At 42.9% G+C, this 26,459-nt stretch overlaps 1 protein-coding gene across 1 annotated transcript in view; it reads left to right on the forward strand.

The window, feature by feature from the left end:
• Positions 1–451: 451 nt before the first annotated feature.
• oxtra (oxytocin receptor a) overlaps positions 452–26,459 on the forward strand; it is a 46,269-nt gene continuing 20,261 nt past the window's right edge. Inside the window, exons 1-2 of the mRNA XM_059944302.1 lie at positions 452–501; positions 1,132–2,230. Of these exons, the coding sequence (XP_059800285.1) occupies positions 1,318–2,230 (913 nt within the window). The 5' untranslated portion in view covers positions 452–501; positions 1,132–1,317. The remainder of the gene's footprint in view (positions 502–1,131; positions 2,231–26,459) is intronic.

The raw sequence follows: 26,459 nt of genomic DNA on the forward strand, positions 1-26,459 counted from the left end.
CTCCGTCGCCTCGCCCTTTCTCTCCTTCTCATAGCTGTTGCTCCCCTCCGCCTGGTAGATTCTCCTCTTCCTACTTCCCCCCCTATTGTCTCCGGACTGATTTCCACCGCCACTACCCCCCTCTCCGTCCCTCTTTCCCTTGCCCCGTTTCTTTCCCCGGATGAGCCGAGGTCCGGATGATGTGGACTGGCTGTGCCTTGTCACTGGCTCCCCCTGTCGGAGGACCGTCGTACGTATCTCCTCCCCATCCATCTCCTAAAGCTGCTATATATTTAGGAGCTGGAAGCTCAACAAGTCAGTCTCCGCAAGCTTTCGTTTTTTTCCAGTTTACTAACCAAGAGTAACCCCACCCCTCATCAACGAAAAGCGTCGGATATTCTCGGTGTGTAGATGTTAGCGGTCTGATACTCCATATACAGCAGCGGCTGTCGGTTCACTGGGGTTAACGACTCGGGTTCAAGACCCGCTCTGTCCTTTTCCGTCCCCAGTCGCCACAAATAGGTAGGTCTTCAACTGCGCCCAGTTTCGTTTATTTGCAAGATGCAGCGCAGGGTTAATCATTTTTGCAAGGTTTTCGATTGCAGTGTGACTTTTCTAACCAGATCGGCGTTGCTCGATCCTTAAGATCGGGAGAATCGTGATCAAGTTCTAAATTATTCGAACGGCTCGAGGTTAAAAAGAAGGAAAATGCGCTAACCGCGATTTGGTGATGAAGGGTGGGAGCCTAATGTCTGGGATCTGTTTTCAGTAAAACATCACAGTTTCGTTGCTGGAAAAACGGTGAAGGGGAGAACCAAATGTTAACTTACAAGACTAATGAGTTCGTGCCATTAAAAGGAGGGATGGAACGGATTTCATTTTGTTGAAGAATTATTAAGAATTACTAAGAATTATTTTTTAAAAAACCGCAAACTGCTGGAGGAACTCAGCGGGTCTGACAGTATCTATGGAGGGAAAATGGAGTCAACATTTTCGGTTGAGGTCCTTCATTTAGTTATCAAAAGTTCACTGGCCATTTGCATTCTCAGATCCTGGCTGGTCCGTTGGGTTCTTCCAACAATTTGTTTGTTGTTCCAGATGCATCTGCAGTGTTTTGAATTGGGGATTTGAACGGGGTGCTTTGTTTTCCAGTCTCCCCGGACGTGCGTTGGTTGAAACTGACAGGGAATCCGGAGGCTTGTGTCCCGGGACGCGAGACTGAGGCAGAAGGAAGTTGCCACGGAATTCGCAACCAGTTCGGTCGATCCGAGCGAATCAAGAGCGGCTAGGAGAAAGAAGAAATAGATGTTTAGGTGGTCCTGGAGGTGAGAAGGGGGGATGGCCGCATCCTGCCAGCAGCTCGATGCAGGGGCGTGGAACTTCACGTCCAGCGGCTGGGCAGCAGTGCCGAGCAACAATGCCACGGTGACTTGCAACGGCTCGGCTGAGATCGTCGTGAGGAACCAGGTGGTGGCACGTATCGAGGTGGCCGTGCTAGCCATTATCCTGATCCTCGCCCTGAGCGGCAACATCGGAGTCCTGCTGGCCATCTACTCGAGCCGCCACAAGCCCTCCAGGATCTACTTCTTCGTCAAGCACCTGAGCATCGCCGACCTGGTGGTGGCCATTTTCCAGGTGCTCCCTCAACTCATCTGGGACATCACCTTCAGGTTCTACGCGCCCGATTTCCTCTGCAGGGCGGTGAAGTACTTACAGGTAGTGGGAATGTTTGCGTCTACCTACCTCCTGATCGTCATGTCCATTGACCGCTGTATGACCATCTGCCAACCCTTGAAATCCTTGCACCAGAACTCCAACCGATTCTTTGTCATCCTCTCCTGGGCCATCAGCCTTCTCTTCAGCCTTCCCCAAGCCTTCATCTTCTCGCTCAGGAGGATGGACTCCGGCGCTTACGACTGCTGGGGTGTCTTTGTGCAGCCGTGGGGAGCCAAGGCGTACATCACCTGGATCACCCTCTCCGTCTATATCATCCCGGTCATCCTGCTAATCATTTGCTACTCGCTGATCAGTTTCAAAATCTGGCAGAACGTTAAACTCAAGACCCGCAAGGAGGCCAAAGTTTCGAAAGAAAGGGTGATGTCCCGGGTCAGCAGCGTAAAAATCATCTCCCGCGCCAAGATCAGGACCGTCAAAATGACTTTTGTCATCGTCTTGGCTTACATCGTGTGCTGGACTCCGTTCTTCATCGTGCAGATGTGGAATGCGTGGGATCAGAAGGCGCCTCATGAAAGTAAGTTCATCTCGATGGAAGTCGAAAGCCGTTCCCGTACACCGAGACACTCTGGCACAGTGGGCGAAGGGAGTTAAGAGAGAAACAGGGCAGGGATAATATAGCCATTAAATAGCCGAGTCGTACGTGTTACCTCTTCGGCGAACCGACCCGACTAAGTTATTATGTATTGCCTAGTCATAAGTAATTTTCTTATTATGTACACCGACAGTCACATTAATTAAAAAGAGCTCACGGTCGCTATACTAATCGTTCTATTCATTCTAGTTATGACTTGTTTAACATTTACAGTGATTATGGACCATTCCATATTAATCTGATTCATGGCTATATTATAGTCTTATATGAATAACTCTGACAGTTGTATATTAGCTATTCTGATTATTACATTAGTCCAACAGTCCTACTGTACTCAACATTATTGGATATTTTATTCAAAATTCATGTCAGAGCTGGATTAGCTTATTTTCAATACACCAGGGTGCAATGAAATTTATATTAATTATAGCATCAAAATTATATTAGTTGCATGCTTCTCAATATGACAGCATAATATACTGCACACCTGATATCTCTAACAGATAAGGAAACTAGCTGATTATGTATTCTCACATTATTTACTTCTACTTAAAACGAACACCAACTCATTACATATAGTTTACTGGCCAGTTGTTTAAGGATGAATTATCATTACATATTGATTGATGTGCATACAGCCGCTTTAAAACCAACTAATTACATAAGTGCTCAGTAAATGTAGACTAATTGCTTACTGGTTGCTTCTTGATTAAATTCTATACTAATTAATTGGTGTGGAATTTAATCAAGAAATTTGGTGCAATTTATTCTTGAAATTGTCTTGTTTATACTGCTGAAAGAATGTTCCGTAAACGCAAATAGTTTATAAACCAGTGCAATCAATTTCATGAACACAGGAGACTCTGCAGATGCTGGAAATGCAGAGCCAATGAAGAGTATTGATGAAGGGTCTTGGCCCGAAATGTCAACTATTTATTCCTTTCCATAGTTGCTGCCAGACCTGCTGAGTTACTTCAGCATTTTGTAAGTGTTGCATCAGAATCAGAGTCAGGTTTATTATTACCGACCCTGTGTTGCGCAATTTGTTAGCTTAGCAGCTGCAATACATAATCTAGCAGAGAGAGAGAATAATAATAATAATAAATAAACAAGTAAATCAATTACATATATTGAATAGATTTTAAAAAGTGCAAAAACAGAAATACTGTATATTAAATAAAGTGAGGTAGTGTCCAAAGCTTCAATGTCCATTTAGGAATCGAATGGCAGAGGGGAAGAAGCTGTTCCTGAATCGCTGAGTGTGTGCCTTCAGGCTTCTGTACCTCCTACCTGATGGTAACAGTGAGAAAAGGGCTTGTCCTTAATAACAGACACTAGGGGAAATCAATTTCCCCTAGAGGGACTTAACTACTTAATACATATTCTCTGAATTAAAAACTATTCCTTCATGTATTTGTTAGTGGTAAGCTAGTGAAAACAGAGTTATACTTTCACCAAGAGATGTCCTAATATAGGTCTCTACTTGTTTCTTTTGTGCATTCTGTCAATTCCTTAGTAATTTTTTAAAGATACCTCCTGGTGCCTGTGTGCAAAAAGCAGAATAGTTATACTTATTTGTAGAGCCTTCTCAAATGTACAATATAGATGGACCTCTTCACTCTCACTGCTTTGATTTGTGTTATGGTTCATTTTGTGAGTGTATGGGGGTTCAGGTCAAATTTGACTAAGATTACTTTATTAACCGGCCTTTTCACAAAACTGAATTTTTACTTGACATAACTAATGTTTACAATTTCCCACTTGTTTTTACAAGTTAAGACAATTTGATCAAATTTGTATTGTTAATACATGTTAATAATGCAAGCCAACATAAACTCTGCCTTTATATATTAAAAACTGACAGATTACAATGCTTACTGACAATTATCATGTGTTAACCATTTGTGTTAACATTCAGCAGTTATAAATTAATTTCCATATATGTGTCTATATAACTGTATATATGTTAAAATTGAACAGTTATAAATTCATTTCTCATTATAGATACTGGCTATTTCCATTTATTACATGGCCTAAAGCACTCATAAGCTCACAAAGATTACATGTCAGGGTGGTAGAGCAGGTAGACCTGCTACCTCTTAGATCCAAAGATCTCAGGTGCTCTCTGTGTGGAGTTTGCATGTGCTGCCATGATTGTGTTCAGGTTTCCTTCCATTGGCCAAAGATGTGCTGTTTGGAAGTTTAATTCCCTACTATAAATTTCCCCTAGTGTATTAGAGGAGTGGGGGTGATTGATACTTATCGAAGAGTCATTGAGACAGAGAGGAGTATAAGTCCATCAGCCCAACTTGTCCATGCTGACTAAGCTGTCCACCAAATGATCAGAGTAGTGGTATTTCACCAGTAGTCCTCAGAGAGCCTCCTATTTATTCTATGTCTAATGGAACATGAGAGAGAGAATGAGATCAGTGTAGATGGGGTTTGATGCTAATAACACCAAATGCAAATAAATACCTAAAGTGGAATTATTCCACTCACTAACCATTCACCATAAGTGACTGTGAATTTTACCATATTTATTAAAGTTTGAAAAAGTGGAAATAGAAATTAATCTAATCCTGTGAGCCTCTTTACATGTTTCAAAAATAACAGATATGAAGCTTTTACAAGCACCAGCTTCTTTCAGGGCTCCTGAAAGCAATTATTACTGTTCGAGCCGTGATTGAGTGGTTATGACATTATCTGTTTCAGTAGTGGAATTACTGCTTTGTGATTATCCATAAACATCCATCACTATTTACAAAGTTGCCAAGAGTAATATTTACATTCGACTAATTTATCAGAGGAAAATTAAGAAACAGTGAAACATTGATATTAAATAGACTTGTCTGCTTATGAAAATAGTTCACACTCCTGAATCCCACTTAGTAGACCCGCTTCCACCTGTATCCAAAAATATGTGGATTGGTGGGTTAATTAGCTGCTGTGAGTTGCCAGTAACGTGTAGTTGAGTGAGTAGAATCTGGAGGCAATTAATGATAGTGTGAGAAAAATAAAATGCAATTAGTGTAGGATTAGTAATAGTGGTGTTGGGTGTTGAGTGGCTAGTGATGACTCCAAGGTTCAAAGACCCTGCTTCCATCTATGTCTTCTAAAATTCTGTAAATTAAATGAACTGACGCACTGGGGAAAAGAATGTTTGAAGATCAAGGCCTCAAACCATACTGAGAACTCATGGTCTACTGGGCAGCAGTGATCTCTGCCTTCCTGTATGCTTCTGGAACTGGGATTAGTTACAGCAGCTCAAGGCACGAGAGAAATATTTGATTTGTGTACACATGGCACCAATTGGGACTTTGCTCGATGGGTATACAAAAACTTAGGAACAAGTCTGATACATACCAATCAGACTGTTGGTCCCAAACTCAAATATTAAAGTTTGCTGAGCATCACTTCATATGTATCATGTCCTTTTAGAGCTGCTTTAACCAAACTGAACATGTTATAGCCTGGGATTTAAAATAAAAGCTAATATTGCACAATTCTTCTTTTTCTGCATTCTTACAAGATCTCCATTAGTTCAATTCACAATCCTTTGTTTCTGAGGTGCTCGCCATGCCTGGTTAGTAACACGCACACTTTGCAAAATGCTTCCATTTTCGGCTGACCATGTGAATGTGGAATCTAGTCTGTCACACTCATTGATAAGCTGAAGGGCTGCTGCACCACTGGAAGTTCCCACGAGCCAAGACCCTGCCCAAGGCATTTTAATACCATCTCTGCTATGCAAAGAGGGAATGCTTAAAATATTCAGCAGGACAGGCAGTATCCGTGGTTGACTTTTCAGCAGAACTCAGTAAAGTTAGAAAGTTTTAAGTAGCAGAGCAGAGATAGAGAAACAAGCTGTCGAGGTCAAAGCCAAAGTAAATTTATTTACAGTCTGTCATCTTGCGGTCCTGATGGAGGGTCTCAGCCCGAAACATGGATTCTTTATTCCTTGCCATAGATGCTGCCTGACCTGCTGAGATCCTCCAGCATTTTGAACACAGAGTGCACTGCAGATGCCGTGGTCAAATCAAGACATACAAAAAAGCTAGATGAACTCAGCAGATCGGGCAGCATCCGTTGAAATGAGCAGTCAACATTTTGGGTCGAGACCCTTCATCAGGACTGAAGGAAAAAGGGGCAGGGGCCCTATAAAGAAGGTGGGGGGAGGGTGGAAAACCAATCAGAGGAAAGATCAAGGGGTGGGGGAGGGGAAGCAGGGAGAGGATAGGCAGGAAAGCTGAAGAAAGAATCTAAGGGGAAAGCACTATGGGTAGTAGAAGAAGACAGAGTCATGAGAGGTGATAGGCAGCTAGAAGAGGAGACAGAGTAGAGGTGGGATGGGGAAGGGAGAGGGAGGGAGTTACCGGAAGTTGGAGAATTCGATGTTCATACCAAGGGGCTAGAGACTACCCAGATGGTATATGAGATGTTGTTCCTCCAACCAAAGTTTGGCCTCATCATGGCAGTAGAGGAGGCCATGTATGGACATATCCGAAAGGGAATGTGAAGCAAACTTGAAGTGAGTGAGGGAGATCCTGTCTGTTGTGGCGGACAGAGAGTAGGTGCTGGACAAAGCAGTCCCCCAATCTGCGTCGGGTCTCGCCGATGTAGAGGAGGCCCCACCGGGAGCACCGGATGCAATAGATTACCTCAACAGACTCACAAGTGAAGTGTTGCCTCACCTGGAAGGACAGTTTGGGGCCCTGAATGGTGGTAAGAGAGGAGGTGTAGGGACAGGTGTAGCACTTGCACTTGCAGGGATCGTTCCCTCCGCGACTGCCTGGTCCACACATCCCTCCCCACAGATCTCCCACCTGGCACTTATCCCTTCATCGAGCACCTTCGTCCACCACAACAGACAGGATCTCTCAGTTGCCACTCACTTCAACTCTCCCTCTCATTCCCAATCAGATATGTCCATACACGGCCTCCTCTACTGCCATGATGAGGCCAAACCGGTTGGAGGAACAAGATCTCATATACCATCTGGGTAGTCTCTAGCCCCTTGGTATGAACATCGAATTCTCCAACTTCCGGTAACTCCCTCCCTCTCCCTTCCCCATCCCACCTCTACTCTGTCTCCTCTTCTAGCTGCCTATCACCTCTCATGACTCTGTCTTCTTCTACTATCCATAGTGCTTTCCCCTTGGATTCCTTCTTCACCTCTCCTGCCTATCTCCTCCCTGCTTCCCCTCCCCCACCCCTTGATCTTTCCTCTGATTGGTTTTCCACTCTCTCCCCACCTTCTTTATAGGGCCCCTGCCCCCTCCTTCTTTGGTCCTGATGAAGGGTTTCGACCTGAAACTTTGACTGCTTCTTTCAACGGATGCTGCCCGACCTGCTGAGTTCATCCAGCTTTTTTGTACGTCTCCAGCATTTTAAGTTAGCTACCTTGAGATTCATTTGTCTGTAGGCATTGACAAGAAAATAAATAAATCTAATCTGATTTATGAAACACTACACATAAGCAGATTGACAAATGCAAAAGGAGACAAGTTGTACAAGTTAAAAATCATACATCATATGGAGAGAATGAGTTGTAGACTCCTTGAAAGTGAGTCTGTAGACTGCAGAATCCATTCAAAGTTGTAGTGAGTGAAGTTAACCACACTGGTTCAGGAGCCTGAAGGTTGTAGGGTAATAACTCTTCCTGCCCAATGGTAGTAGTGAGAAGAGAGCATGGCCTGTGTGGCGGAGCCCCTAGATGATAGATGTTCTTGTGGCAGCTCTCCTTATGAGTGAGCTCAATCTCAATGGTGGGGAGGGCTTTTTCAATGATGGACTGGGCTGTATCCACCACTTTCTGTAGACTTTCTGTAACAGTCTGGTTCCATCGGCTGCGTTTACCTCCGGCCCCACCAAGCCTGTGAGTTTGAGGCACAAGCCCACTCCAAAACCCTCTGTTCATGTAGATGGTGCATGACGTTACCCTGTTACAAATAAGTGACAGGAAGTAACAGAACACTGCATACAATTAAAAGATTTAGCTTTATAATTCCTAATTTGACTCAAAGGTTAGTAAGAAAGAGCAAAGAAAAGGGTCCATTTTAATGAAACAGTCTAACGTGCCTAAGTTGGAGCTCACCGTTTCCCCACTGCCGATCCTCCTTCGATCCCACCCCGGGCTTCGGCAAATCACGGCCCCGCTCCAGGTCAAATCCTACAACCTCTTCTCTCTTCTACCCCTTAACAAAAGCCCCAAGCCCAACCTTTGTGTCATCACCAGTGAAACTGTCCCTTAATCCGGCCATCCCCATTGGACGGCACACCATTCTCCTATCTCTTATCTTCAACAGTAACCCAAGCAAGCAGCTTGCAGAGAACGGTGCAAAAGTCAAATACAGAGCAGCATAACAGTAAAAAGATATGAACCGGCTCGTTACACTGGGCATTGGTGTTTCTGGTGGGGATCAGTGATCTGTGACCATGACAGATTGAGTGACAGTTGAATGTTACCTCAGTGCCCCGATCTAACTTGACCATTCAACCTATATCACATCTTAGCGGGTGATAGGGCTATTACTGTTTGCAGCTCTTCACTATATACAAATTAGCTGCCATGTTTCCTGCATCACAACTTCTTCTTCATGTGCCTTGCACGTTACATGCTTGGGTGATCATGGCTTTCCACATCGAACGATCCCACACAGAGTCAATGATGTCTCGCACACTTAGATTTGTTAGTTCTTTCACAGTGTCCATCTATTTTCTTCTTTGCCTTTCTCTTCTACGTTTCCCAGGCATTCAGCCTTGTAATGTAAGGCATTCTATTTCTCCCTTTCTGATGACATGGCCCAGAAATTTAAGTTTCCTCCTATTTAATGTTCTCATTAAAGATCTTTTTGTATGGGCACGTTGGAGTACTGTCTCATTAGTTACCCTATCTCTATATAATATTTTCAACATTCTTCTAAGAAACCACATTTGTGTTGCTTCTAAGTTTCTTTGGAGTTCTGGTGTTTTAGTCCATGTTTCAAAAGCACACAGCAAGATTGACCAAATGTAGCCCTTTAGTAGCCTAAGCCTTATTGTCATAGAAATGTGTCTGTTGGTCAAAATGGTTTCATGTTTTAGAAGTTGGTTTTGGCAATTTTTACCGGCGCCACTTGGTTCCAATATAAACTTTGAAGCAGTTGTTGGTCCCTTCCATCAATGCATCACAACAGAAACTCATAGAAAAACTAAATAAAAACAGTACGTGAAACAAACATCAAATTTGTCATTTTTCTGGCAAGTTTTAGTTACAGAATTAGCAACATGCTTGATTTTATGGGAATATAACTTATGGTAACATGGGAATGTTGTGTCTTTTGCTTATCTCTCTCTCTTGCTGATTGAACATTATCCCTCTTTGAATTTCACTTCCTGTACTTGAATGGACAATGAATTTATTTCTTCTAATTCACCCATTTTTTTCAGTCTTTCCTCCTTTTGTTCCCAGTCCTTAAATCTCATTAGTGAGAGTGTTCCCCTGTTAGTTGTGCCCTTCGATTGATAGCCAGATTCTGTCATCAAGCAGTTATTAGACCGCACTTCCGGAAACTTAATGGGCACATATTCTCTGAGCTGAAGGGGAGGTCAAACAAGTGGGCATCTTAGCCAGATGACACCTTTAAGCAAAGCCTGGCTACACTATAAATCAAAGCCCACAGGGCATCCTGCGGCTGGATTTCCAGCTATCCCCTTGCTAAACAGGTGGATTATTATTCAGAGACCTTAGCATGGGCTGTCTAGATAGTCACAGCTATGATTTTTCCAATCGAGATTCAAAGATTAGCTTTATTTGTCACATGTGCATTGAAGCATCGAAACATACAGTGAGGTGCATCGTTTGCATCATGAATATGTTGGCGGCAGCCCACAAGTGATGCCATGTTTCCGATGCCAAAATAGCCCGTACATCTAACCCTAACCCATGAGTCTTTGGATTGTGGGAGGAATCCGGAGCACCCAAAGGAAACCCACGCCGTCACACGGAGAATTACAGACAGTGGTGGAAAAAGAACCCTGATCACTGGTGCTTTAAAGCGTTATGCTAACCAGTATGCTGCCATGCCACCATCAATCACTTTGAAATAATATATTCATTTCATAAAAATTCAGTATTTATTTGGCTGGTTCTTAGGGGTTCTGGAATTGTTTAACCACTGATAGTGTGTTTTTTTTTCAGGAAAGCTAGAATAATCTGTAATATACACTCAGTGGCCACTATATTAAATAATAAGGTGGTCACTAGGTGTGCTGTATCTTCACGACCTTCTGCCACTATAGCCCATCCATTTCAAGCTTCGAAGTGTTGTGCATTCGGGGATGCTCGTCTGCACACCACTGTTGTGGTTGTTTGAGTTACTGTCGCTTTCCTGTCATCTTGAACCAGTCTGGCCATTCTCCTCTCACCTTTCTCATTAACAAGGCATTTTCAGCCACAGAATTGCCACTTATTGGACATTTTTTGTTTTCCGATTCTCTGTAAAGTTTAGCATGTTGTGTGTGAAAATCCCAGGAGATCAGCAGTTCCTGAGATACTCAAACCACCCCGTCAGACACTAACAATCATTCCACCATCAAAGTCCCTATTCTGAGGTTTGATCTGAGCAACAAATGAACTTCTTGACCATGTCTGCATGCCACGTGATAGGCTGATTTTTGCATCAATGAGCAAAAATTGATGAACTATGAAAGTGGCCACTGAGTGGACATCAGAAAATATGAGGCATTCATTTGCAAATTAGCTCAATCCACAGAAGTGAATGTCACTAAAGTGTGCCAAGTCAAATGGTGGACATCAGCCTAAGCCCATGTGGGAGCCTAGGTGTAGATGGAGCATGAGGAAAGAGGCAGAACCCTCTCAGGCTGGCTGTTTTGGAAGACTGAGGAGCTGCAACGTGATATGGAAAATATTTAGTGAATAAAATCACTACCTCGTGATTGACTGATTAGATATTTGCATTAATGAGTAGCTGTACAGGTGTACCTAATGAAGTTGCAATTGAGTGTATGTTGGAAGAGATCAGCAACTGGATCAGCTGTAGACGATTTCCCCTCTTGAGCCCACCCCACTGTTCATGGCTGATGTAATACCTCAGCATCACTTTCCTGCCTTTTCCCCAAATTCCTCAATTCCTCCAATATCCAAAAATCTGTAGATCTCACTTCTGCATGAAATTAGTTAATGAACGTTCCCCTTTATTTATGAACCCACATGAACTCTAGGGCCATCAAAGCACACCAATGCTTCTATTTCCTAAGGAAATAGAACCTAAACCGGATGACCCTCACCAAGTTTTACAGATGCGCTACAGAAAGCACCACAGCTTGGTATCCCAACAGCTTTTCCCAAGGCTGAAAGAAATTGCGGAGTGTTGTGAGCACAACCCATTCTAAGCCAAAAACCAGCCTTCTCTCCTTTGACTCTGTCTACACTTCCTGCTATCTCAGGAAAGCAAACAACATAATCAAGGACCCTCACACCCTGTAGACAGATGACACAAAAAGATGAGAATGTTACCACAAGATTCAAGGACAGTTTCTGTCCTGCTGCTACCAGACTCTTGAATGGGCCTCTTCTACATTAAAAGAAATGAACTCTTCATCTCCCAATCTACCTTCTCGTGCTCCGCGCACTTTAAGCATCTCGCTGCTCTGCTCTTTTCCTGCAGTGGCACCTCTATATTCTGCATTCTGTTTTTGTTCTTGTACTTCAATTAATCTACACATAGAATGGTCTGTCTGGAGGGCATGCAGACAAAAGTTTTTCAGTGTAGCTCGGTACATGTGACAATAAAAACTAATACCAATATTAACACCTACCCCTGGGTAGGTAGGCTGTGGCTGGTGGAGTATGTAGTGATCAATGCTTGGCTTGCGGCCTGTTACAATCTGCATTAGCAACTTGACTGAGGGGACAAAATGTCATATTTTCAAGTTTATAGATTTTATAAAAGTTGATGTGCAAGTGAACAATGTCATTCATAGAGTCAGAGAATCATTTCAGGAGGAGGAAAGAGCCAGTGCTGATCATAGAGTCAGAAGTGGAGAGAGTCAGCAACTTTAATTTCTTCAGTGTTAACATTTCAGGGGATCTGTCTTGGAAGCAGCATGGAAGTGCTGTCACAAAGGCACAACGGTGGCTCGACTTTGTTAGAAGTTTGCGTAGATTAGGCACGTCATGTAAAACTTTGACAGACTTCTATAGATGTACAGTGGAGAGGATCCTGACTCCTTGTGTCATGGTGCAGTATGGAAACATCAATACTAAGGAATGGAATAGTCTACTGAAAGCCGTGGATACCACCCAGTCCATCACAGGCAAAGCCCTCCTCTTTACTGAGTACATTTACAAACAAGTAAGCAGCATCTATCATCAAGGACACCGTCCTCCCCATCCAATCCATGCTCTCCTCTCATTACTACCATCAGGATGGAGGTAGAGGAGCCTCACGTGCAGGAACAGCTATTACCCTTCAACCATCAGGCTCCTGAACCAGCGTGGATGACTTCACTCACTTCAATGCTGAACTGACTCCACAACCTTACACAGTCACTTTCAAGGACTCTGCAATGTATTATCATTTATTTTCTAGTTCCATGATTTGACTCCTTTTGCACATTGGTTGATTGTCTTCTTTACTTATAGTTCTTTCATAAATTCTAATAGATTCTTTATTTCCCAAAAAATGCCTACAATAACATGAATCTCAAGGTAGTATATATTGACATATACATAGTTCAATAATAATTTTACTTTGAACTTGTATACAGAAACAGACCCTTCAGCCCACATTGTCCATTCTGACCATTGTGCTTATTTTTATTCATCCCATTTATGGGCAGTTGGTCTGTAAGTTGGACTAGTGCGGAAAAGGAGGATGTATAAAGAAGTTTGGGAGATATTTACAAGTGACTGAATAGAAATATGGAAAATAATGTGGGAAAAATGTGGTTATCTACTTTGGTGCTCACAATAGAAGAGTATTGTTTCCGTAGTGATAGATTGGGAAATGTTGATGTTCAAAAGTGTACACAACTCATTCAAAACCGGCGTGCAGAATAAGAATGGTAAATGGTACGTTGGAGTTTATTATAAGAATATTTGAGTATTGGAGCAAAAGTATCTTCTTGCAGCAACACAGGGCCTTGGTGAGATTGCATCTGCAGTGTTAGGTCCTTTCAACTAAAAACAACAGAGATGATTGGGTAAACTAGGTCTGAGTTCTCTAGAGTTTAGATCTCACTATAACTTACTCAATTTAAAGTGCTTGGTCCACTGACAGCAAAGGGTTGAGAGGGATAATAAATCAGCCATGATTGAATAGCAGATGTACTCGATAGGCCGAATGGTCTAGTTCTGCTTCTATGTCTTAAGGTCTTCCCTGGCCAAGGGTTGCTGTTTCAGGATAAAGGCTGGGCTATTTAGGATTGAGACACGGAGAAACTTCCTCAATCAGAGGGTAACACCTTGCAGAAACCCAGCACATGGGTACAACCTGTCTAAATTCCTTGCCGTGCCCATATCCCAACTCGTCCTACACTGGTCGCTTGTCACTGTTGCTGCTGTTTCACATAGTTATATGAGCGACTGCTTGCTTATTATAATACTGACAGTAACATTATACTGTCTTACATAAACATGCACCTCACAATTTACGTCAACCTGTCACTCTTCAGACCATGCACTCAGGGACTTGTGCTAATATTATTCTGTCACTGTATGTACCGTGTTTTGCCCTTTGACCCCAGAAAAGCAATGTTTCATTGAGCACAATACAAATGTATGGTTGAAGGACAATAAGCTTGAACTTGGAAGGCCAAATAGCTTACTTTAGTTCCTTTATTTTCTATATTGGCTCTACAATACTATTAGCTTTAAATAATAAATTAGATATGTGTGCATATATTCACAATTCCTTTCCGTATACCACAGATTAAACTCAAATCTGAAGAGGTACTGCATGAATTGCTGCAACAGATTAAAAACATAGATATCAGGCATTGTTTGGATCTCATCAGAGTTGGGAACTAGTAAGTCCAGTTATTGTCATTTATTGTCATTTCGACCATAACTTCTGGTACAGTACACAGTAAAAATGAGAACGTTTTTCAGGACCCTGTGCTACATGAAACAGTACAAAAACTACGTTGAACTACGTAAAGACAACACAGAAAAAAAACTACTCTAGACTACAGACCTACCCAGGACTGCATAAACTGCACAAAACAGTGCAGGCATTACAATAAATAATAAACAAGAAAATAGGCACAGCAGAGGGCAGTAAGTTGGTGTCAGTCCAGGCTCTGGGTATTGATGAGTCTGATGGCTTGGGGGAAGAAACTGTTACATAGTCTGGTTGGGAAAGCCCGAATGTGCCTTTTCCCAGATGGCAGGAGGGAGAGGAGTTTGTATGAGGGGTGCGTGGGGTCCTTCATAATGCTGTTTGCTTTGCGGATGCAGCGTGTAGTGTAAATATCCATGATGGCGGGAAAAGAGACCCCGATGATCTTCTCAGCTGACCTCACTATCCGCTGCAGGGTCTTGCCATCCGAGATGGTGCAATTTCTGAACCAGGCAGTGGTGCAGCTGCTCAGGATGCTCTCAATACAACCCCTGTAGAATGTGATGAGGATGGGGGGTGGGAGATGGACTTCCCTCAGCCTTCACAGAAAGTAGAGACGCTGCTGGAGCTATGGAGCTGGTGTTGAGGGACCAGGTGAGATTCTCCGTCAGGTGAACACCAAGAAATTTGGTGCTCTTAATTATCTCTACTGAGGAGCCGTCGATGTTCAGTGGGGAGTGGTTGCTCCGTGCCCTCCTGAAGTCAACAACCATCTCTTTTGTTTTGTTCACATTAAGAGACAGGTTTGTTGGCTCTGCACCAGTCCGTTAGCCGCAGCACCTCCTCCCTGTAAGCTGACTCGTCGTTCTTGCTGATGAGACCCACCACAGTCGTGTCATCAGCGAACTTGATGATGTGGTTCGAGCTGTGTGTTACAGCACAGTCGTGGGTCAGAAGAGTGAACAGCAGTGGACTGAGCACACAGCCCTGGCGGCCCCCGTGCTCAATGTGATGGTGTTGGAGATGCTGCTCCCGATTCAGACTGACTGAGGTCTCCCAGTCAGGAAGTCTAGGATCCAGTTGCAGAGGGCGGTCTTCAGGCCCAGTAGGCTCAGCTTTCCAATCAGTTTCTGAGGGATGATTGTGTTGAATGCTGAACTGAAGTCTATGAATAGCATTTGAACATACATGTCCTTTTTGTCCAGGTGGGTTAGGGCCAGGTGGAGGGTGATGGCAATGGCGTCTGTTGAACAGTTGAGACGGTATGCAAACTGCAGGGGGTCCAGTGAGGGGGGCAGCAGGGTCTTGATATGCCTCATGACGAGCCTCTCGAAATACTTCATGATGATGGATGTGAGTGCAACAGGATGGTAGTCGTTGAGGCAGAATATTCTGGTTAACTTGAGGATCTGTATTGAAATCTGTATTCAGAATGTCAGTACAGGGTAATTGTACACACAGGTTATAGGAAGCATGAAATCAGAATAGGTTGCTTGATAGTGGGGAGTGATTGATCCATTGGGTCTGCTCCACCATTCCATCACGGCTGATCTATTAGCTCCCTTAATCCCATTCCCCTGCCTGCTTCCCAAACGATGTCAAAGTGTAAAGTGCTCCATGTAGGAACAGATGGAAAACATCCCAAAAGAATGTTGAAATTACTTTAATTAATGTTAAGCAAGTGCAACCAGCGAAGTTAATAAGACACTGGATTATGCTGCCACAAGAGGAGTATAGGTCAAAGGAGTTGATGGTTGTGCAGTTCAGCCAGATCTGTTTGATCTGAGGAAGAAGAGCAGGAAAAGGTCCCCCGATTGTGCTGTAATAATTAGGAAAGACATCTGGTAAGTGAGCTCCCATGCTCTATTCATTCATTTTATTGGCAAACGTATTGAGAAGTTAAATTATCATGTGAGGAACTGGGAGTAAATTGAAGATGCAGGGCTTAAACTTGAGGTGCACACCAAAGCCCGACTCAGAAAGTTCAGGCTGTTGACTGCTGCATGCTTCCAGCATATTTTGTTTTCAGATTTCCAGCATCTGCAGTATTTTTTATATTTTCATTTAAGAATATAAGAAATCCACCTACCTGCCTTTTCCCCAAAACCCTTAATTCCCCTTAATAGCCTCCACTGCTTCATTGGGCAGAGATCCACCTACCCTAGATCCATTTACCTGCCTTTTCCCCATAACCCTTAATTCCCCTAGATGCAAAGGTCTATCCAACTTTGTCATAAATATATTTACTGAGGCAGCCTCCACTGCTTCATTGGGCAGAGAATTCCACAGATTCACCACTCTCTGGGAAAAGCAGTTCCCCCTCATCTCCGTCCTAAACCTACTCCCCCAAATCTTGAGGTTATTTACTTAGCAAAGTCCCAAAGAGTCCTGCAATTTAATGGATTATCACAAAATTTTAGATCTTAGGCCATATTGGTAGTCGGAAGAAAACATACTGCAGGTAAGGTTATGTAGGTAAAATGTTGCAGTCTTCCCGAACCAAACCAGCTTTGATTAAGGGTTTTGATTTTTAATACCATAAGACATAGGAGCAGAATTAGGCCATTCATCCCATCGAGTCTGTTCCACCATTCCATCACGGCTGATTTATTATCCCTCTCAACTCCATTCTTCTGCTTTCTTCCTGTAACCTTTGACACTCTTACTAATGAAGAACCTATCAACCTCCACTTTGAATATACCCAGTGACTTGGCCTCCACAACCATCTATGGCAATGAATTCCGCAGATTCACCACCCTCTGGCTAAAGAAATTTCTCCTCTTCTCTGTTCCAAAGGGATATCTTTCTATTCTGAGGGTGTGTCCTCTGGACCTAGACTCCCCCACTATAGGAAACATCACGTCCACTGTACCTAGGTCTTTCAATATTCAAAAGGTTTCAATGAGACTCCCCCCCCCCCACCCCATTCTTGTATTTATCCTGCAGCTTAACAAGAGGTATTATAAAATGTAATTGTGCGTCAGACACTCTTTAAAGTAGGGGTTTCCTAACCTTTTTTTAATGCCATAGACCCCAACCATTAATTGAGGGATCCATGGACTCCAGGTTCAGAACCCTGCATTAAAGGCTGCTGCTCACACCAGTTGTCATTGCTTAGGCTATACCATGGCAAAGAGTTGTTATGAAGGTACTGAGATACACTTGCACCCAATTATTTCACTACCTCCCCCCCAAAAAAAACACTGGATACACAATAAAAGACCCAAAGCAATTCCAGAGTATGTTGGCCTAGCAAAACTTAGGACAGGAAGAGAGAGGGAGACATAATGAAAGGAGAGGGAGAAAAAAGACAAGGCGGGGTGTGGAGTGGAAAATCTAGAAATGGAGAGGGAATGTGGAGGGATGGAGAAGCAAGAAAGGAGGAGGAAAGAGGAAGGATTTATGTGTAGTTCAGATACACCAAAATCACACAATGTTTGTTCTGTCTTGGTCTAACACTTGGCAACAGCTTTAAATTCCACTGAGGTAAGTTAAGTTTAATTTGCTGGAGAATTTAAGTGAAAATAGAGTGATAAAATCTACTAAGATCCAGATGATTGATTTGATTTATTTTTGTATCCGGTTTTTGATTTCATTTTAGTAACTTTTTAAAGTTATTTTTGTTAGTTTCCTCTTTCTTTTGGGAATATCCTGTGCAGACCTTTGTCTCTATTCCATTTCTTAGATTGTGTTGTTTTAAATTCCTTTGTACCCGTTCAGGTCACTGACACCCATCAAAGAATAAAGTTTCTCAAATAATAAATAATAAGCAATAAATAAGTTTCTCAAAAAATAAAGTCTGTGGGTTAGAATAGAAGTACAATCTTCTGTGCGGTGGTGTGCTGGGGCAATGGCATCAATATGGGTGATGCCAACAGGCTCAATAAACTGATTAGAAAGGCTGGCTCTGTTACAGGCATCAAACTGGAGGGGAATAAATGACAGGTAAAATTAGAGGGGATATGGTGCCACACTATAAACCAGTATAGACTGAACAGGCTGTGTTGTAGGGAAATACGGATTATCTGTTCCCAAACAATAGAATCGCGGTAATCTCCAGCCTAGACAGAGGCATTTTCTCTCTCCTCCATCACCATTTCAGCTCTCCATTTGAAGCATTTGCTCTGATCTCATCCTCCGGTACACTCATAAACCTTGTAATAAAAAGAACCTGGATGGAGCTAGTTCCTCACAGGCTCAGTCCCAACCTTGGGTCGCCTCTGTGTTACTTTTGCACATTCTGTCTGTGATTACAGAGGTTTCCTCCACGTGTTCTGATTCCACACACACACACACACACCACCCCCCAAAAAAAAACGTGAGAGCTGGTACGTTAATTGTCCAAAGTAAATTGGCCCTAGTGCATAGGTGAGTGGTAGAATCTGGGAATCTGGGGAGAACAAACAAAGAGGAATTAATGTAAATGGATGTTTGATGATCAGCACAGATTCAATGGGCTGAAGGGCCTTTTCCCCTGTTGTGTTTGTCTCGAGCCAGGCCGTTGACTGTATTTAAGGCAGAGTTTGATAGTTCTTGATTGGACACAGCATCATAGAACATAAACTTAGAAATTTATAGCCCATTACAGGCCCTTCATCCCTCAATGCTGTGCCGACCAAGTAAACTACTCTCGAAACTGCCTAGAATTTCCCAGCACATAGCCCTCTGTTTTTCTATCAGTGGTTAGAGGGAGAAGGCTGGGGGGTGGGGCTGAGGAGGGTAATAAAGGATCAGGTGGAGCAGACTTGATGAGCCAAATGGACTAATTCTGCTCCAATGTCTTATGGTTTAAGATTCAGTAAAAAGCTTGCCTTTGATACCTTTCACACAGATCAATTCATTACTCAATGCTTTGAGGTAGAACAAGGCAAAACAATGTGGAATAAAGTGTAAAAGTTGCCAAACGAGTGCAGAGCAGGTCAACAATAAAGTGCAAGAACATAACAAATGGACTCTGGGGCCAGTGGTTCATTTTATCATACAAGAAATCTGTTCAAGAGTCTGGTAACAGTGGGATATTGTTCCCTGGAGTTCTGAGGAAGCACTGTGTCACATTCAGAGGCAAAATCCTGCCATCCTTCCCCAGTGTCCGTGACAAAGCTCCCACTCCAAAGCAGCTCAAAACAGACAGCTCAACCACCACCAGTAATCTTGAGGCTCTGCACCGCCAGAGTGAAGGACAGCTGTTATCCGGCTGTCGAACTATCGAACAGACCTCTCATTTGCTAAAATATGAACTTGTTGAGCACCCAGTCTACTTCACTGTGACTGTCGTATTATACCTGTCCAGCTGCACTGCACTTTCCCTGTGATTGTAGCACTTTAATTTGCATTCCATTTCTCAAATTACTACCTCAACGTGCATATGATCTGTCTGGATGGTACTCAAAATAAAACTGTTCAATGTTTCGGTACATGACTCAATAATAAACCAGTAAAAATTCCAGTACTTGCAGCTTGCAATTTCAAACAATATGCTTTTAATTACTTCCACTGACATGATGAGACCTCTCTCAGGTTGGCAGTCCAACACCTCATGTTATATTTGGGTATCCTCTAACCTGAACGCATGAACATCAACTTCTCTAACTTCTGGTCATTTCTCTCCCCTTTCTCTATTTTTCCATTCCCCATTCTGGCTTTCCTCTTACCCCTTCTCCTCACCTACCCATCAACTCCTTTTGGTATTTCCCACCCCTTTCACTTTCTCCCACTCTGGTCTCCTATTGGATTCCTTCTTCTTCAGTCTACTTTTCCACCTATCACCTCCCAGCTTTATGCTTTATTCCCCATGTTTCACCTTTGCCCTTCTACCTTGCACTCCTCCCCCTCCCCTATTCTTCCATTCCTCAGCCCAAAACATTACTCCTTTCTTTATTCCTTTCCTAACCTGCTGAATTCCTCCAGCATTTTGTGTGTTACTGTGGATATCCCACATGTGCAGATTGTCTTGTGTTTATAATTGTTAGCATTAGTATTTATCGAGAAGAATTAACAGCAAATTGTTTTTAACTTCCCATTTCTAAATTTGGTAGTGAAATGCTAAACTGGATTACCTGCTTGTGTACTTGGGTGAGGTGGTCTGAACTCAAAAACTTTCTGTTCGAGTGCTGTCCACTGAATCGATGCAATTACAGGTGTGCTTTGCTGCCCTCTGCCGGCAGTCCTGTAAAGTACAACCAACTTATCTGCACTGCTCTGAATTAAGTGATTGCGATCCAACCTGATTCATGTGCCAGAGCCTGTTCCAACTTAGTCAGGAAGTTTCAGTCTCTGGTGTGATGTAAAGTTGCATCTCATGTGGTATAGATCATCAAAAGTACTGTGCAAAAGAACAATTCCCTCATTGGATCATATTAACACCGAAAGCAAAATATTGTGGATGCTGGAAATTGGAAAATAAGGTTAGAAAAAAAGTGGTGATACTCTAGTAGGAATGAAACAAAACTAATGTCATGAGCCAATGATCTTTCAACTGAACTGGGATAAATTACTGCTGGGTAAAGGATTGAGGAGGAAAATAATCAGTCAAGTTAATGGTGTTACTAGACAAACTATCCAGGAATTCAGTTGCTAACCAAGTTCAGAAGTTTAATATAAACAGATGGTAAGTGGGAGCTCCAGGAGTGGATCAAATGAATTTAGGATGACAGATCCATCAAGCTGCTCCCTCTCTCGTTTCGAGATAGTCATAGCCAACAAAATATTATCAATTTGATGTGGAAAACTACTGTAATCCAACAAACACCAGAGGTGGAGAGTTCCAGATTTCACTCTACCTGATCTTAGTTTGAAAAGTGCCTCTAGCTTTAGTCCCCAGAGATCAATTTAAAACTAAAATGTTGTTTTCTTATATCAGTGAGAAATAATGAGTTATTGTTCAACACTATCAGGTTTTGAATTAGTTTGTAGACTTCAATTAAGCGTCAACTCAATGATGTCTGTCCCCATCCGTTAACATGATCAAAGAGTGGAGAAAGTGAGATTGACAGTGATGTATCCATGGCATCATCCCATCCGTGATCTTTCTGCTGTGGACAAACACCAGAGGACTAGATTGTCTCCTAACAGTTGGCATGTCAAATCCAGAAGGATCACAGGGAGATATCTGCCTTCAGTGTCTTAAGTGTGCATCCATGGAGTTGGAATTGGAAATTGAATTAGAGTTAGCTTATTATTGTAAAATATACTGTGATACAGTGAAAAGCTTGTTCATACAGATTGGATCATTACACAGTGCATTGAGGGAGAACAAGGTAAAACAATAATCATGCAGAATGAAGAGTAAAAGGTACAGAGGAACTGCAGTGTGGATAAACAATAAAGTTCAAGATCATAATGACACAGATTATGAGGTCAGGAGTCCAACTTATCACACTAGGAAACTATTTAATAGTCTTATAATGGGTGGAAGCTATCCTTAAGCCTGGTGGTATCTGCTTTTAGACTTTTGTACAGTGGAAGAGGGGAGAAGGGAGAATGTCCGGGCTGGTTAGGGTTTTCGATTATGCTGACTGTTTTACTGAGCAGTTGTCATACCAAGCCTTATGTATCCAGATAGGATGTTTTCTGAGGTGCATTGATAAAAATTGTTAAGATCGTAAGACATAGGATCAGAATTAGGCCATTTGGCACATTGAGGCAGCTTCACCATTTCATCTTATCTGATTTTTATCCCGTTCAACCCTATTCTCCTGTTTTCTCCCTGTAACCTTCGAGATTCTTACTAATCAAGAACCCATCAATTTCCACTTTAAATGTACCCAATGACATAGCTCTATAGCTGCCTGTGGCAACAAATTCCACGTATCCGACACCCTCTGGCTAAGGCGGGGGTCGGCAACCTGCGGCTCCCGAGCCATTTGTGGCTCTTTCACCTCTGTGCTGCGGCTCCCTGTGGCTTTGGGAAATAATTGGTCAGTATTTAATTAAAATGTATTTTATGTTAGTTTGTTAGCTTTTGAAATGTAATTCTAAATTTGAAGATTATGGTGATCTTGTACAATCTAAGTGTGGCGACACATTTCCTCACAATTAGCCAGCATTCCGGCTAAGGGAGATAGCCTACGGGGGTTTGTGAGTACGCGTCTTTTGCAGCATCTGCGTCAATGGGGGCTGGGTTGAGGGAGGCTTAAAAGCAAGGCTGTTTAGTTCGAATAAAGTTATTCGACTGCAGTTTACTGACTGCGTGAGCACACCGCTACAACGTGTTTTTATCGCTATTAATATACGTCACCACTGCCAATACCTGACACCCGCCAGTGCGCGATTTCTTTAATTTTTCGATCCAAGGTAAGCCAACTATGGAGAATTCTAAAAAAAGAAAAGTGACTGAAGAAAACAGAACGTTTAATGATACGTGGACAGATTCATTTGCTTTCACTGTTGACGAGACTGGTTTACCGGTATGCTTAATATGCAATGAGAAACTAGCAAACAACAAAAAGTCAAATGTCACAAGGCATTTCCAGAGTAAACACGCAGCCTTTGCTCAAAAATATCCGGATGGAGATGAGAGAAAAAAAGCCGTTTCGGAACTGATGCGGAAGGTTGATCTGAGCAAAAATCATTTCCAGAAATGGATGAAGTCTGGAAAATCAACGACATACGCCAGTTATATTGCCGCTCAGGAAATAGTCAGGCACGGGAAGCAGTTTACAGATGGTGAATATATAAAAGAATCTTTCATTAAGATTTCAGAACATCTATTCACGGACTTTAAAAACAAGAGTGAAATTGTGCAGAAAATCAGGGATATGCCCCTCTCTGCAAAGACTGTCAAAGACAGAACCATAAAAATGGCAGAAGACATCACAAGACAGCAAATTAAAGACATCAATTCAGCTGTGGCCTACTCGATTGCCTGTGACGAGTCTAAAGACAAAGGTGATATTGAACAAATAGCGTTGTTCTGCCGGTATGTAAACTCTGCCGGGCCACAGGAAGAACTGATTGAGTTGATACCTCTAAAAGACTAAACACGGGGGGAGGACATCTGTGAGGCTGTCTTGAATTGTTTAAGAGCCAAAGGAATAAAGACCACCCATCTGGTGTCAGTAGCTACTGATGGGGCTCCGAATATGACGGGAACGCACAAGGGATTTGTGGCTTTACTGCAGAAGTCGCTGGACAGAAAGCTGCTGACTTTTCACTGCATCTTGCACCAAGAGGCACTGTGCGCTCAAACATTTCCTCCGGAATGCACAGAAGTAATGGATGTTGTCATTCAGATTGTCAATAAAATAATGGCAAAAAGTTTAAATCACCGTCAATTCCGTTTGTTACTGGACGAGATGGAAAGCGCATATTCTGATCTCCTGCTGCACAACAAAGTCCGGTGGCTGTCCAAAGGGGAGGTGCTGAAACGCTTTGTCGCGTGTCTGGAAGAAGTGAAAACTTTCCTGGGCAGCAAAGGGCTCACCTTTCCTGAGCTGGAACAGCCAGAGTGGCTGGAAAAGCTACACTTCATGGTAGACATGACAGCGCACCTGAACACGCTGAACACAGCTCTTCAGGGGAAAGGACGCACAGCCCTGCACATGTTGGAGGATGTTTTGGCATTCGAGCGCAAGTTGACAGTGCTTGCCAGAGATTTACAGAAAGGCACTTTGTCTCACTTCCCCAATTTGAGAGAGTTCAAACAAGGTCACGACATGATAATTTCGGAGTATTTACATTCTGCAATCATCGCAATGCAAACATCGTTTGGGAAACGCTTCTGTGAGTTCAGAGAGGAAAAAAACACATTATCCTTCCCGGTCACTCCCTTAAGCATCGATCCTTCCCTACTGAATACGACTGCATTGGCAGGTGTGAGTAAACCTGATCTTGAGATGGAACTGGCCGACATAGCCGACAAAGACATATGGGTGTCCAAGTTTAGACGCTTGACAGCAGACCTTGAAGATGTTGCCCGTCAGAAGGCCGTTCTTGCTCAGAATCACAAATGGAGTGATATTGAAAACCTTCCAAAACCGGACAAACTTGTGTTCGAAACATGGAATGCTATGCCCGACATTTATGTAAACATGAAAAAGTTTGCGCTTGGAGTCCTGTCGATCTTTGGATCCACATATGTATGTGAGCAGGTGTTCTCCAACATGAACTTTATTAAAAACAAACATCGCGCACGCCTCACAGATGACAGCTTGCGATCCTGTGTAAAAATGAAGGTGACGTCATACAGCCCTGATGTGCAGACGCTGTGCGCTGAGGTCCAGGAGCAGAAATCCCATTAACCAAGTATGATAAATATTTTAATTGCCTATTATTTTATGTATATTCATATTTTTTCATTGTTCAGTGAAATAGTCCTTTTATTTTTCAGGCTGACAGCTGGCTGATGTTATTTTTGGTTTGCTGCTGGCGGCAAATTTAAGTTTGGTGTTTTTCATAAATACAAGAAGGACTCAAATAGACGTTGAGTATTTTACTTAAAAGTAACCTTCAACCCAACGTCTTTTTTTCGGAGTTCAAAATGTTTTTGTTGCATGCAGAAATGTAATTTCGTTTTCTCTGCAGGAGTTCATCAATTTCATAAATGCAACACATTATAGTTTGTTTATACATAGCATAAAGGCAAAAAAAACGTTGTATGCAGTGTTATTTCATTTTAAATGTCAAACGGGTTTTGCGGCTCCCAGTGTTTTCTTTTCTGTGGGAAACGGGTCCAAGTGGCTCTTTCAGTGGTAAAGGTTGCTGACCCCTGGGCTAAGGGAATTCCTCCTAATCTCTGTTCTAAAGGGACAGCCTTCTATTCTGAGGTTGTGCCCTCTGCTGCAGTCTACCCCCAGTGTAGGAAACATCCTCTCCACACCCACTCTATCTAGGCCTTTCAATATTCCATAGATTTCAATGAGATTCCCCTCATTCCTTTAAACTCGAGCAAGTTCAGGCCCAGAGTCATCAAACACACCTCACATGTTAACCTTTCATTCCCAAGATAATTCTCCTCTGAACCCTCTCCAATGCTTTTTTAGATAATTTCTTAGATAAGAGGCCAAAACTGCTCATTATATGCTAAGTGTGGTCTGATCGATGCCTTAAAAAGCCTCAGCGTTAAATCCTTGCTTTTATAGTCTACTTTTCTCAAAATGAATTCGGACATTGCATTTGTCTTTTCTGCCACCACCTCAACCTTCAAACAATCCTGCATGAGGACTCTCAAGTCGACAGGGAAGTAGAGGAGCTGGTGAACCCTCTTGGCCATGGTGTCTATGAGGGTGGATCAGGACAGGCTATTGGTGATGTTCTCTGTTAGGACTTTAAAGCGCTCATCCCTCCCCTTCCTGAAATTAATGACCAGCTGACACTGAGGGAAAGATTGTTGCCATGATAGCGGGATGCTAAGCTCTAAACCCTTCCTGTACGCCAACTCAACGTTATTTGAGATGCAGCCCATTGAGTTGGTAACATCCATAAACTTGTAGATGGGGTTGGAGCAGAATCTGGCCTCACAGTCACGTGAGTGTTCAGGGAGCTGAGGATGCAACCTCGTGGAGCATCAGTGTTTTGGATCCACATGGCGGAGATGTCGCTGCCTGTCTTTACTGATTGCGGCCCGCTGGGCAGGAAGTCAAGGATCGAGTTGCAGAGGGAGGCGTTGACTCTCATAGTCCAGAGTCGGTGATGAGTTTGTTTAGAATTAAGGTTTTGAAGGCGAGTTGAGGTCAATAAACATTAGCCTGACATAGGTATGACATAGGCCTATGACATAGGCTTCAGAGATGAACATGGGGCCAAGGAGGTGGTGTCCACTGGAGACCTGTTTCGTCAGAAGTCAAATTGCAGGGATTTGAGATTGTCTGAAAGGCTGGAAGACGGAATGCAGAGTGAGCGTCACTCAGCTCTGCACCTTAGAACATAGTGCATAAAAGGTGGAGTAGACCACATGGTTGACAGAAGCCATTTCGTCAGACATTAAGATCCAGATAAAACTTTACAGCCCAAAGTCTATAAAACAGGCCAGAAAACAGACAGGGACCGAACACCTGCACCCATCTGTACAAGGAATTCCAATGACTTGCTACTCTGAGTAAAGTCATCTCAGTCCTAATTGGCTGACCACCTCATCCCAAGACATTGTGCT

The sequence above is a fragment of the Hypanus sabinus genome, chromosome 19, assembly GCF_030144855.1.
Source record: "Hypanus sabinus isolate sHypSab1 chromosome 19, sHypSab1.hap1, whole genome shotgun sequence".
NCBI classification, from domain to species: Eukaryota; Metazoa; Chordata; class Chondrichthyes; order Myliobatiformes; family Dasyatidae; genus Hypanus; species Hypanus sabinus.